The sequence below is a fragment of the Doryrhamphus excisus genome, chromosome 4 (assembly GCF_030265055.1).
Source record: "Doryrhamphus excisus isolate RoL2022-K1 chromosome 4, RoL_Dexc_1.0, whole genome shotgun sequence".
Classification (NCBI taxonomy): Eukaryota; Metazoa; Chordata; class Actinopteri; order Syngnathiformes; family Syngnathidae; genus Doryrhamphus; species Doryrhamphus excisus.
This window is the reverse complement of record NC_080469.1, coordinates 13,429,836-13,443,900: the sequence shown is the minus strand read 5'-3', so window position 1 is coordinate 13,443,900 and position 14,065 is coordinate 13,429,836. Positions and strand designations below refer to the sequence as shown.

At 40.7% G+C, this 14,065-nt stretch overlaps 1 protein-coding gene across 1 annotated transcript in view; it reads right to left on the bottom strand.

Moving 5' to 3' along the window:
* Positions 1-63: 63 nt before the first annotated feature.
* Positions 64-14,065, bottom strand: part of bin3 (bridging integrator 3) — a 30,645-nt gene continuing 16,643 nt past the window's right edge. Inside the window, exons 6-9 of the mRNA XM_058069836.1 lie at positions 13,974-14,014; positions 6,314-6,455; positions 4,591-4,725; positions 64-2,222 (exon numbers count right to left, since the gene is read on the bottom strand). Coding sequence (XP_057925819.1) covers positions 2,076-2,222; positions 4,591-4,725; positions 6,314-6,455; positions 13,974-14,014 — 465 coding nt within the window. The 3' untranslated portion in view covers positions 64-2,075. The remainder of the gene's footprint in view (positions 2,223-4,590; positions 4,726-6,313; positions 6,456-13,973; positions 14,015-14,065) is intronic.

The window sequence follows — 14,065 nt, the reverse complement described above, 5'->3', positions numbered from 1 at the left end:
TCATCTTTTCAGTCATGACACACTCGCCTCACTAAAGCACAAACACATTTAAGAATGTCACCTGATCATTTATTCTCTGATTTTACAGTAAACAGCTAAACAATGCCACCTAACATTTTACATTACAAATACAAATGAATAAAAGCCTCTGTTAAAAGGATTTACTCATCGGTGTTACAAAAACAACTGATACTTCATTAAAAACTAGGGCCACACCGACAAAGAAACAAAAATAGGAGTTGTAGGAAATGAAGTCGTATTTTGAAGGGGGAAAAAGAGGTCATAATGTTGAAACTATAAGAATGGATGCAAGGTAGTTCGGAAGATAAAGGAAAATGTCAGCATCACTATGAGAAACAGTTGTATTACGAGATAAATCTTGTTTATAATATAAGAATCAAGACATACTACAAGAAAATTATGTGAATATGAAAAGAGTGATAACACAACAAAAAAATTGGAAAATATAAAGCTGTAAGAAAAATGCAGTTAAAAAGATTTGACGACAAAAAGTCATGAGATTATAAAAAATCATAATATTGTAATGTTATGAGAATGACGTTACAGTATAAACACAATATCTAAGACATATCTAAACACAATCATGTAATACTGTACTATGAGAATAGACAATTTTACCAGAAAGGTTGAGACAAATGATAAGTTGTACTCTTATTACAGGCAAAAGTTGGAATGTTACAATAAAACTGCAATATTTCCAGTATTACAAAATCAAAGCTGCAATGAGTCAGAATGACTGTGACTAAGTCAAATTGTGATTGAAGTTGTGATTTTAAGAACATAAACATGAGAATGAAGTTGTAATTTTAAGTTGTAAAAATTCCATTGATCAAAAATCCATATTATTGGAAAAGTAATCATTTTAAAGAGAAAGTTTCCAATACCGATATTGCATTTTTATTTGAATGGATACAAGTATTAATCAGTTAAATTGTGAAAAAGGACATACAATTGTGACAATAAAATTGGAAGATTGAGTGATAGGTCCTAATTTAAAAAATCTTAATACTCTACCAAAAAATAGGAGAAAATTATCATTTTAAAAACTTTATGCTCATATTCATTACGACTAGTCTTAATTATTTTTTTTTTCTCTTCAGTGTGACCCTAAGACAAAAACCCTTCATTAGCTCAAAAGACACCTTCATTTGTTTAAAAACATCATGATTAACTTATAAGCAATGAATTGCTTTTGCTTCAAACAGCAGATTGTACATTTAGTTTGCTGTGAAAGCCCAGCGACATCAAGTAGGAAAAACACCCAGTGTGACCTTCTTACCTCTGGAAGCAGAGGGAGTGTGTGTCGTAGTGTGACAGCACACAGGAGTGCAAGGACAGCTGACACTTCCATCTTTGGCGCGATGGGTGCAACACTTTTTAGTGAGGTTCTTCAAGGTTTGACTGCAAGCAACCACACAACAAAGGATGGATGGTTTGACACATAGGAGACAGAAAAGTGGGAAGCATATGATGCATTTCCACTAGAGGGCGCCCGAGACTTGATTTTGTAATAATGAACCCCAGCGCCACATATAGTATGTTATTATAGTGTAAACATTTTGGGATGCTACCACAAAAAAAAAAACAAAGTAACTAAGAAACATATTGATGATAAACAAGAAGTGATGCCAAAAATATGGTATTGGCTGATGGCTTTCTTAAAGTGTCATCCATAGTCGTATTATTAGACATAATGACATGTACTACTCAGGTAGGGCGTACTCACACAAGGTCTTCACACCCAAAGTCTGGCACATCTGGATAGTGCGAGCACTCTAGTTTGGTACACTTCTTTGGGACGACTGGAAGAGGTTGGCCAGGGCATGTAGCCCAGTCTTTGACTGGAATTGGATTGCTAATGATTACCACCAATATCTATAATATTAATAAAATAAAAAATCCTATTGACACCCACAACATACAATTGCGCCCAAAGTACGAATGGCCTTGTGTACTACGTCCTACTAGGTCCGGTCAGGATCGCTAATGAAATTAATGCCACATCAGTTAGTTGAGAGCGTGTCTTCCTGGTGTTGGCTCAGTCAGTTAGTCAGTTAGTCGTCAGCCACGATGGAGAGAGCACGCAGCTCGTTGAGCTTGGCCTCCGTCTCCCTCTGCCTCTGCTCATCAGTCAGGCCCGCCTGGTCGATCTGATCCGTCAGTTCACTGAAGATCTTGTACATTTCTGTGAAGTACACCACCTGGAAAAAACATTTAAAAAAAAAAGACAACAAAAAGTCAAATGTGATGCGATGATCTCCCCTCCTCCGACTCAGAGCCACCAAGAGGAGATTAGACGACAGCGTCCGCACATATCAAGCAACTTCCCGCCATCAGATGACTCATGACCCGGCTTTTTCTCTCCCCCAAATCTGAACAAGACGCAGAGTGTTTGGTGAAAGCTTTTTTTGACACTTCCCACCCCAGCTCCTTCCCATTACTTGGTGAGTCAGGCTCCTGGGAGACTGGCTTTGATGATTAATAGACTTTAAGCACACTACAAGACCAAGAGTGGAGACGGCCGAGGGAGAGGTACTGGGAAGTACAAGCCCCCTTGAAACCCACACGTTACAATATTTCCTCACGCAGTACACTAACAGAGCACAGCTGGGCCTAACGGATGTCACTGTCGGATATGTGCCACCTTTGTTATGCAGGTCACACACAAGTCGCCACAAGTAGGTAGTACATATTTCTCCATGTATCACCCCTCATATTTCAGCAACTACTTTATATCTTCTCAAGAGACAATACTTTAGGAATGAATGCTGGGTATACTTTAGAGTAGTCGGTGTACAACAGCTTGTTAGCAGTATAGATTGACTATCAATTAGATGACTTAACACACAAGTGTTACTGTCTAAATAGCTGGCTACAAAAGCGAGGAGCAAGATAGCGTCATAGTCTGGGGCTGCACGAGTGCTGCAAACAGTGGGGAGCTGAGGAGTTCATTGAAGAGAAACATGAATTCCAACATGTGCGACATTCCCGCTGTGCATCATCTCGTCATTTAGGAAACTAGGCCACATGTCTTCATGACCCTTTTCCCGCATTTTGACATCGAGCGAAACGTCAAAAGCCTCCTGATGTTGTGTGGAATTGTCAGTCCCAACCGCCATCATGCAGGCTATCAAGCGTGACCTCGGCTAACTCGGGTACCACGTTTAGCTTCTTCTTTGGCTGTCTCGTGACACCGATTCTAAAAGGAGGAGCCTCAGCTTCTTTAACATTTGTGTGACATTTAGGCCAGTATTTCACCATTGGAGTTAAGGATGTTTCCACATTTAATGCTAGCTAACTTCTAAATTGACTATATTAACATATACATATATAAGTACTAACATATATTTCATACATTTAACATCGCAAATATGTTATTTTAGAATTTAATGCAATTGAGCAAAATTACATTTTCTGTTGTCAATTTACTATTAATGTATAATTTCATGTAATTTAATGAAATGATGAATTAGACAATTATTTGTAATTATTTTTAAAGAGAGGCAGGCTCTGCTTTTGTATACATAAGGACATACTGTAAAGGGGGTCGCCACTCTAACATATACCAAAAGCAGTTTTTCGATATAAAGAGCGTAATAAAATATAAATGGTGATAATAGTATTGCTAAAGTAAATCAAATGGAAGCACAGTACTGTAAATCCCCAGTATCAAGTCTTGCTCATGTGCACAGTTACAGGAAACAAAGACAATCGCAGGGGACGGCGACTAAGAATCTTTTTCAAATACAACACACATGTGGCAGAAGAAAGCAAGAAGAGAAACCACAACAATGTTTCAATTCATCTGCATGTGTTCAGGTGGACGGGTCAGGCTGCAGGTCCCAAAAAGAGTCGCTGGACGGCAGTCGTGGCAGTGGAGCCGACGACTGCAAACAAAGGCAGCCTTTGTGCCTGTGCTGATGCTGCTGGGAGCAGAGCAGAGCAGAGCAGCATGGAGTGGAGTGGAGGAGAAAGGAGTAGGGAGTGGAGGATGGCCTGAGCAGGGAGGAGGTCCACTGACCACCCACGTGTGCCTGAGTTGTTGTGGAAGTGTGTTCCTGCTCATTCATGGGTGAATTACATTTTCTCCAGTGTGGTCGTATAATGCAGCAAACGCATTGATTTTAGTGTTGTAGATGTCAAAAAAATTGAGATCATTGATATATTGTCTGCAGAAATGCTCAGTCAACTGGTCACTCAACGTCCTGCAAGTTCAAAGCCCAGCCGAGCATGCCATGATTGTCATTTGGCCTGACATAATCTCGTTTGCTAATCAGGAGTGTGGCAGTGGCCGTCCCAAGGAAGGAAATGACATGGTCAGGCAGCTCTGGCGTGGGGGAGGCACTCAACCAGCTGCTTTAAGAGAAGCTTCAGGTTGGGCCGGCGCTGGAGCCAGACAGATGAGGCCTTCCAGTGTGGGCCGCCACTGCAGGGTTAATCGTGTTAAAGGCGGCATGCTGGGAGACACAGTACAACACAGACTCATTCCACTCTTTGACCAGCGGTCAGAGGGCGGAACAACTTTGTGGAGCGGAGGCGTGGGGATGTTCAAAGCCCACACAAACTAACCTGCGCCCGAATGAGAGCCTCAAAGCTGGGCTGGAAGTAGTCTATGCGGCTGTGGTAGAACTTGGGCATCTCGTCCAGCAGCTGCTTGTTCTTGGCCTCAAAGTCCTCCCTGACTGGTCGCAGCTCCTCTCTCGCCTGGAGGGTAGAAAACATCAAAAACGTCACACTCTTCCGTTGTACAGAAAACAACCGTCACTGTCGCATGATTATGATGCCAAATTTAAAATTATGTTACAACACCAAAGTGTCCAGAGAGACCATTTATGACAATCAAAGACCGGCGTGGACAAAACACAGCTGATTATTAATGTTACACACACACACAAAGCATGTGTTCCCACAAGGGCTTAACATAATTTTGAGAAAACAATTGTTTGCAATATTGTAAAGGATATGTAGATCATAATATAGATCAGGGGTTCAAAGGGTTTCAAAGTGTGGTACAGTAAGTCTCGTCGTCGTTGGTGCTCACCTACTCCCTGAAAATGTAATTTTTACGGAGTACATTTTGTGGTGTTTTCTGCTCACTGTATTTACTACTTCCTCACAAGGTGCAAAAATATGTTCTTTATTTTGGTGAATTCTTTACCCATTGGAAACCCTAGAGCACGAACCTTTTAAATCAACTATAGGGGATATTCATGCATCCATAAACGGTATGTGTTAAATATAAAAAAAGGAACAAAAGTATTATTTTAAAAGAACCTTCATATTATAATAGAATATACCCATTCACCAAAAATAACATTTATTTAACTCATTTCATGAATGAAGTCAGCCTCTGACAAGTGTCCTTCAATTAAAAATAAATATAATTAAATGTTATATACATATATATATATATTGTCACGAGATATGGAAACAATATTGTTAACTTTCAGAAAGTTGCCACATGAGGTGTGGTAAGTGTAGCTTTTTTTGGTGTTGAGAAAGATATTTGCCTAATTCCCACGGAGAAGAGCTGCAAAAAAGGCTGTAATCACGACCACAGTGAGGAGGAGTGGGTAATGTGGGCAGACTTGGCTGTGAGTGGACCACAGAGCTGTGTGTGAATGTATTAGTGGGTAGTCTACTGTAGGCACCCCGTTATGGAAGGCACGATGAATATGCGAGAGGGTGAGAATTGTTATTAAGAGCAGAAAGGATATATTTAAAATAGAGCATATTGTTTTCGTCTTGTGCATTACAGTATAGACCCTTCACCTCTATAAGTTTATTTGGAATAATGAAAAGGCATACGCATGTTTTGTTAGGATCATTTCTTTAAGTGCATGGGGATTGAAAGGGCAGGGATGCAGGGGCCTCTTCAAGTCTTTGTTCCCCTGACGGTGCTTTTCTCAGTGTGTGTGGGTGGATCTCCATGTGAGGATGTGTTAGCGGCAATAGCTTAGGCAACGCTATCTGAATGTGTGCGCTTTGGTAATGGCCTTGTGTGTACATGTGTGTGTGTCTCCAATTCTCAATTGCGTGCCTGTAGATGTGCAGCAGTGCCTTTTTGAAAAGGCGCAACTTGAGAGCTTGCTAGCTTGCGTGGGTGAAGGAGAGCACATGTATGGTGTGCATGTGCTCGACTATTTTTGTTCATATCCAGTCAGCATTTGTGTCTTTTCTCACTTAATGCGCCCTCGTCGTCAACGCGTGCAACATGTAAGAGCAGGTGAACTCTGCTCCTCTGCACGCAGAGGGCGCCATCAAGTGGAGCGTCAGTTCTAATGTACTTTACCTGGTGTAGTTTGACCATAACTGGCCCTGTTTTTTCTTTCTCCTCATACTTCTCCACTTTGGATTGCAAGCGTTTATAGTCCTGCAGAGTCTGTTCCCGCCGTTTCACTGCCATGTTGAGACTGGGGAAGACGCTGCTGTACCTGGGAATTATCAGTGCAACACACATTAATGGAGACATTTAACTCAATAAATCATAGCACAGTATCAAAAAAATATCAATGCTCCATTAAATGTGCAGACTAGCAGTTCACTTCAGTCATTAGGAATAAATAACATTCCTTTTAGAAGTACTTGTCAAACCCCAAAGGATAGGTCTAATTACTGGAGTTCAAGAAGGCATAAAACTATTCATTTTGTCGCAATTATCATTCTTCTAATAAAAATATATTCTTGCACAAGAATCGTAGACTTCGGCACTAAAAATAGGAGAAGACTCATCTGTAACTTAGCAACAGAGTCAGAGCTTCATCACGGGACTTGTTTCTCTGCTTTTAGGGCTGCTTTTTCAAATTCTATGCAAAATAATTTTCCTCAGGATAATATATATACATATATATATAAATAAATAAACACACACACATGATTGTACGATGGCATTTGAAGAGAAAATGCTGCTATGAATAAAATGCACAGCTAAACACTTTGGGATTGACCCTTTAGTTTATCTATCTGATATCAAGTTGTCTATCAACTGACAAGATGGGAGCGTGACTCGCAGGAGGCGGGAGAAAAAAAAGTTAAATATCATTTATTACCATGGAACCGTGGTTATCATCAGTCAGTTGTTCCACAAGGTCTGACTCTAACCAAAACGGTTGCCAACCAAATTTGTTTTCCATGAGAAATAATTGTAAGTCCAATTCATCCGTTCCAGAAAGCCAAAAATGCCAACATGTTTTTATAGTTTTACAATTATAGTATAACATATAGAAGAGAGTTCAAAATGCAAAAAAAAAAAAAAATTAAAATGATAAATGAAGGGGATAAATGAACATTTAAGGTCACTTTAACTTCATTCAAGAAGGTGAAATCAAGAAACAGCTCATAGGAAAACAGGAAGGTAGCTGACCTCGCTGCCACATCATGTATTTGGGAACTGTTACATCTTCAATGCAGGTAAAAGTACCGTGACCTGAAATATTCATATGCTTTTAGAATTTTTTTATGCATTTATCACTAGAAAAACATGTTTCGTGTTAACATTTTTGAGAGTGAACCTCTGACTTAATAGATGCGCAACATAATGTAGCCAACTTCCCGTCCATAAGTCAGGATGCTAACAAGGAAGGATGCTTCGTGATAAAAATACATTAATAACGCAGTTGGACTCACACGACGACAAGACCTGCACCATATTGGAGAATGCATACAAACTGAAGCGGAAACATTTGACGTTAACCGAAAAACATGCTAACCGAGGCGGACGCTAACCAAAGTCCTCAAAACAGTAATCCCCTCTTTTTCACAGAAAAAAAAATACATAAACAAAGGTGAATAAAATATGATTTCACTTTTTAAAAAAATCATATTTCTTTCTCTCCCGGTCATTACTGTGTGTGAGAGTGACAGGGAGAAAAGCTCGCTTGGGCAGAAGTAATTTGTCGCCACCTGCCGGCTTGCATTTACAGTATATAAATCTCCAGACCTCAGCTATAAGACCAAGAGTTTTTTCAAAAAAACAGTCAAGTCACTGCAGTAATATTTGTTGTTTGTAGTGATGGCCTACCACTAATTAATTTGAACCGCCACAGATGAATTTGGCAAGTTTAGGGGAAAACTATTATTTTGAAACCATCTACTTTGAAAGTGCCCCTTCCACTACCAGTTTGTGTGTAATGCCATTCTCTACAAACTACCATGCTAAACAAATTCACTATTATAGCTAACCAGCATATGCTGACTTGAGACTATCGCTCACTTGACACTTATATGTATGTATATGTGCTGCCTTTGTTTATATTGATATCAAGTTTATATGCATATCAAATGAAGATATTCAGTTTATTTAACTAAAGTAATGCACTGTGTGCATACTTGAAAGTCCGCAGTTAGGTTGATGAGTCTATCTGATGACTTTGTGTTGTCTGACTGGAATTGCAAACACCATTTTCAAAGTTTAACACTCAATACTACCCATTAGCCCTCCTCATAAACACATTATTATGTGACTCGTCTGGTGGAGAGGGGAATCATTCAAATTACATGCACAAGGGTTATGGCCAATTATGCAAATTAGATTAAGTCCTGTGGGATACATACAGATGTATTTATGAACATTATATATGATGAAAAAAAAACACAGTATTCACACAGGTGACTAAAACAGAGAACCAGTGACCAAAATATCCAAATAAATATGTTTTTGTGAATTTCAAGCATCTGAACAGGAGTGATGTCACTCATCTATATCAGTTCATAAATAAATTAAGAACAAAAGAAAGTTCATAATGTGATTGGCCATGATGTACTTAGCCATTAAATGTGTGGGTGTCTCGATTTACGTTATCTCTTTCTCTGAGACAACGCTCGCCCAGATGATGGAACCACCGCTAAACTGTGAAGCGATTGCGAGAAGGCAGATTAAAGCGCTATTTCCCTGGAGCGATGCACAGGGATAGTGACGTGGACCCGCGCTTGGTTTTAGACAAGCAGTGATTGTTTCCTACAGGAAGTTGTGCAAGGAGTGGTCTTTTGAGTGACATCACGGAGCTTGGCCCAGCCCAGCGGCCCACGCTTGAACACTATTTATAAACAACCACTTTGACCCAGTTCATGGCAGGGGTGGATGTTGATCCTCATGTCTACTATCTCTGCCTCAGTGTGCAAACGCTTGCAGCACCAGGGGATTACGCAACTGCCTTCGAGGCATGACGGCTCTCTGACAATGATCCCTTTGGCCCATTATGACAAAGCAAGAAAAAAAATATCACAGTGCACGAAGCCTGTGTGTATTCTCATGTGCACACTTCGTCTGAGATCAAAGGTCAATTTTGTCATGATATGCCACACTGCCTGCTCTAAGTGTGCTTGCTTCAGCATGCAGAGAGACTGGAGGAGGTGAAAGAAGAAGTGCTCTTTCCCTGCTGACGTCTCACTGTGTGTGACTCAGCTCTGTAGAAGGTGTGGAAGAAGCAGCGCTCATTTAAGGTCAGCGTGATGAAGCACCGGTCAGCTGGCTGGGTCCACACAAAAAACGTGGTCAGACTGGTGGAGATGAGGCTGCTCCGGGGGCTCCCGTCCATGTGACAGGTCAGGGTGTGGTGAACAACAGGATGGAAATAGCATCTGGCTGAGAACGTGTGTTTATAAAGCACTGCCAGTCCACAAATTGGGCAGTGGGACCAGTCAGCCAAGCCAAAGTCTGGTCTAAACACCCTCGGTCTAGGAAGCTGCCTGTCCCTCTTCTTTAGCGCCATCACATAACTCACAAGTGCAAAAAATACACAGCAAAGCCACGAGAAGTACAGGATGAGGAATTGTTTATGGCCTAACCTTCAAAGTGAAGTGTGTTAGAAAGGGGAAAGTTTAGTTAAATATGCTGTTGTGCATGCAAAATAACTTCTACCTGCGTATACTTGGCTTAGGCTGTTGGCCATGTAGGCCCGTGTGTGTGTGTGTGTGTGATGAAAATGCGAGTGGGAGTTTGATCTGCTCCAACTTGTCTTATGCGTTTGTTGATCAAAACGCATGCATGCTGCTAGGTTGGAAATAAAGCAACAGCACACACCCTGGGGTCCAAATGACTATTACAGAGAGAACTCAACATTTAGGTGTGCTAAAGGTCATAAAATCTGGACAAAAACAGAGAGGTGAAACCGTCGCCAAGTGTGATGTTACATGTCAGCAAAGTGAGGATCTAACGTTTTTTGAAAATAAAAGGTGATGTAACAAATAAATGTATATTATATCAGCATTTTTGCGTTGAAAGTTTTTACCATTAATCATGGTTCCTCTGTTGTGTGTGTGTGCTGCATGGTGGGCATATGAGATTCTCTGGTGGGTCATATGGTGGGCTCAAAAGTTGCACAGTCTTGGTTTCGAGTTTTTTTTTTCCAACAAAAGGTAAAGTGGTACATCAGCTCAGTACAGAATGCTTAAAGAAGAGCTAATATGCTAATTTTTGGCCCTTTGTATTATTGAGTTGTGGACTCCTATGGAACAGCTACACACGATAACCCGCACAGAAAGCTTTCTAGATCTCCCAGAATCTGCATCTATTCCAGTTGTATTTCCGGTCTGTTTTAATTTATTCCACCCATGGTCCGCATTCGGGCACGGTCACTTCACTGTGATTGGTCACACTCCCAAGCATTCCCAAGACATACAGACTACTGCCGAATCCAACTTTCTAATTTTGTCAGTATAGGAGTTGATAATAAATGAATAAACCATTTGGAGAGCTACTTGAAAAGTGGTTAGGAGGTTCTGGTAGTTTTAAACACTACCTGTGTTTAAAAAAAACTTGGGTAGAACGCTGATTAGTGGTGAAAAAAGGCTATTAGCAACTCCAGACACCGGTGAGTAATTTGCAGCCGGCTACTTGTATGCACAGTCTATAATGCTACACAGACAACCGCTTACTTCTGTACACAGTTAGGACACTGATAAATTCTTACTTACTTTGGTCGACTTGCCTTCAACAAGACTGACTTTTTACTTTGTTGAACACAACATCAATGTCATGTGACAAAAGGTGAATACTTTTACAGCTTACAGCTTTTCATTACACATGGGTTGCCTTCTTTTTCCACTTGTATAACATAAAATTGTTACTTAAATCTTTAGTCCGTGCAGGTCGCAGTATTACAGGTTTTATGATGACAACACTGACCCTAGAACTGAATGTCAATTTCTGTTACTTTTTTCAACATTAGTTCCTCTGTGTGGGTTATAATAGCCAAATTTCTGGTAAACCATCAAATAACAAAGCAAAAAGTCCGGTTGGTTGTAGGGCTCCTATCCTGGGGCTAATGCGGGTGCCATCAGACAACTCCAAACAGACTCGACTTACCAAAAAGCGTACAAAGGGGAAGGTTAGAAGGCCCAGATAACACAAATGCCTCTATGCCCACGCACTCCCATCCTCTCCCTTCTACATAAACACTGTGATGTCATTCTGTGGATGAAATGAACATCTGGGCGACGAGATAGAAAAGACAGAGGCAGAGTGAGGAGCGGTGAAGCAATGCGAGGCGGGGCAAAAGAAAGGGGTATTTGTACCGCACATTTTAAGTACAGTATTGCGGCTTGATGCCAACATTTTCAATAAGCTAACAGATGAGACCATCCATTAATATTAACATTCTCCTAATTCTTCTCAGCACAAGATCACTAATAGTATTTAGATTCTAAGTATACAATGGGGAAATATTCATTAGAGATGGACTAATGGAATCTTAATGGAATCTGGAAAAGTATAGTAGCTTTTAGGCAAGCTGTTTCATCTGAGGATAGTTGGATAAACAAATAACTCACAGGGCAACATTTCTTAATGACGACCTGACATTAAAAGTTTCAGACTGTGATCACATAAATGGTGAACTTCACAATTTTGGATGGTTAAGTATGCTTGAGAGCATGCACCGTCTTGTGACACTTCTCTTCTCAACCGATTCACTGCTCTGGGCCCAGGAAGCTGGGCCCTTTGCCATATTGTGAGCCGGCCCACACGTCCGCCTGCCGCCCACCAGGAAGAGGAAATTAGAACCATTCCATCCTGTCACTGCCCTGCCACCAAACCAAAGGAAGGGGGGGGGGGGGGGGGGGGGGACTCTTGCACTGAAATTTGTAAAGTGTCCACCACAAGAATCTGCACTTTATTTATTATTTATTTACAAACCGGTGAATGAAATGGCATGAAATGCCTCTGTGGGAAAACATATGAAGCGTACATTTACAATCCAGGGAGGAGCCACAGGAGGAAGCAAAACCTTAACAAGCCCTCCGGAAGATGAGTGGGAGCATTCAACCACTCCCTTAAGTACCTCTCTGCTTTGCATGCTTGTGAATGTGTGTGTGTGTGTGTTTAAGGGGGGGGGGGCGTCTGGAGGAATGGAATAGCACTCGCTGCCTGCTCAGATGGGGGCGACTATTAGGAATAAGAGCCATATAAGCTGTCTTCCAGACACACGTCCATTACAGCAGCACTGTTCCGGACCTCCTCCTTTTATAAAAGTACACCGCAGGCCTTCCTGTCCTTGACTACACGTATCACATTGAGAATATAATTGACACCACTGTAACCTCACTACAAGTTGCCCCTACGGCCTCCATGGCAGGTCACATGCTGGAGTTCAAGGGTCTTCCCCAGAGGGAATTTCTCTCTTGCCTCTGTCGCCAAGTGCGACTCAGAGGTTTCAGTTGGTTCTTTCATTTTTGAATGTGACCTTCATGTGTAAAGTGCCACGAGATAACTGCTGTTATGATTTGGCGCAATATAAATACATTGACAACCAGTCCAGGGTGTACCCCGCCTCTCGGCCAAAGACAGCTGGGATAAGCTCCAGCATACCAGTGACTGTAGTGAGGATGAGCGGCATAGAAATTGGATGGATGGATACATACGCTGAATTGAGTTTGTACTGTAAACTATTTTCATGAATAACACATGTGGTTGTTAACAAGGGCATGGAGACTAATCTGATCAAAGAGACAAAGAGTAATGTCTTTCAATTAATATAATTTGTAATAACTTCATGATAGTACTGCTTTCATGAGTGACTGCATCACCAAGTTTATTGACCATATTACACATGCTAATAAGAAGCAATGAAATAGAACGAGTCTCCTTTAATTCTCGACATGTGGCTGTTGACAAATTTGACACTGAGGCCAGAATAAAAAAAGACCGATGCAGCCAAGTCGAGACTGTGGAGTACCTGTATAATACTGCAGTGCCCATTGCTCATAGCATTCTGGCTGTGTACTGTATACTGTAAATAGCACGTGGAAGGTGACATCGGAGAAAGTCAGTGTTGTGCAAGTCTCAAGTCTCAAAGACAAGACAGGTCAAGTCCGAAGTCAGAGGCTTGAAATTTGTATCCTTACAAGTCTTACAAAAACAGAGTCTCCAAAACCAAATGCAAAATTTTAACAATGCAACAAGTTAAATTTGACAAATAAAATTATTGCAATTAGTTTTTTTATATTTATATTTTAGATTTTAAAAAAATAATAAAAACTGTGAAAAGACTTGGAGAGAAAGAGTGCTGACACAGCATCCAGGAGTTATGTAAGCCTCACATTTGTTGTTTGTTCTTAAAAACTGATTGGCCATTAATAGATGCTTTCAATGAGGCAGATTCAGATCGAAAATATGTTGTCTTGCTGGAAATTACATAATAATGTTAGTTGAATACTTTGAATGGAAGTCAACACACTCACTCATCATCAAGTATTTTCAAGTCATCAGACTAAAGTCTGAGCCAAGTCCCGAGTCATTGGTGTCAAAGTCCAAGTCGAGTTGCAAGTTTTTGATGATAGTCAGGTAATGTCCAAAGTCATCAAAATTGTGACTCGGATCAACATCTCTACTGGGAAGTACCTGATTTTGTTAATAGAAAGCAAGCTGAGCAGGTACCATGGGGGGGGCAAAATATGTATGGATATGACAATACTCCTGGGTAAAATGTAAGCAAAAATAAATAATGTGTACTTACTTTTTCAGTGGGTCAATAACAGTCTTCTGGATCTGATTGACCTAAAATGAAATAAAAGAACATTTCTGCGTCAAAAGGGGGAAAATTAGGTT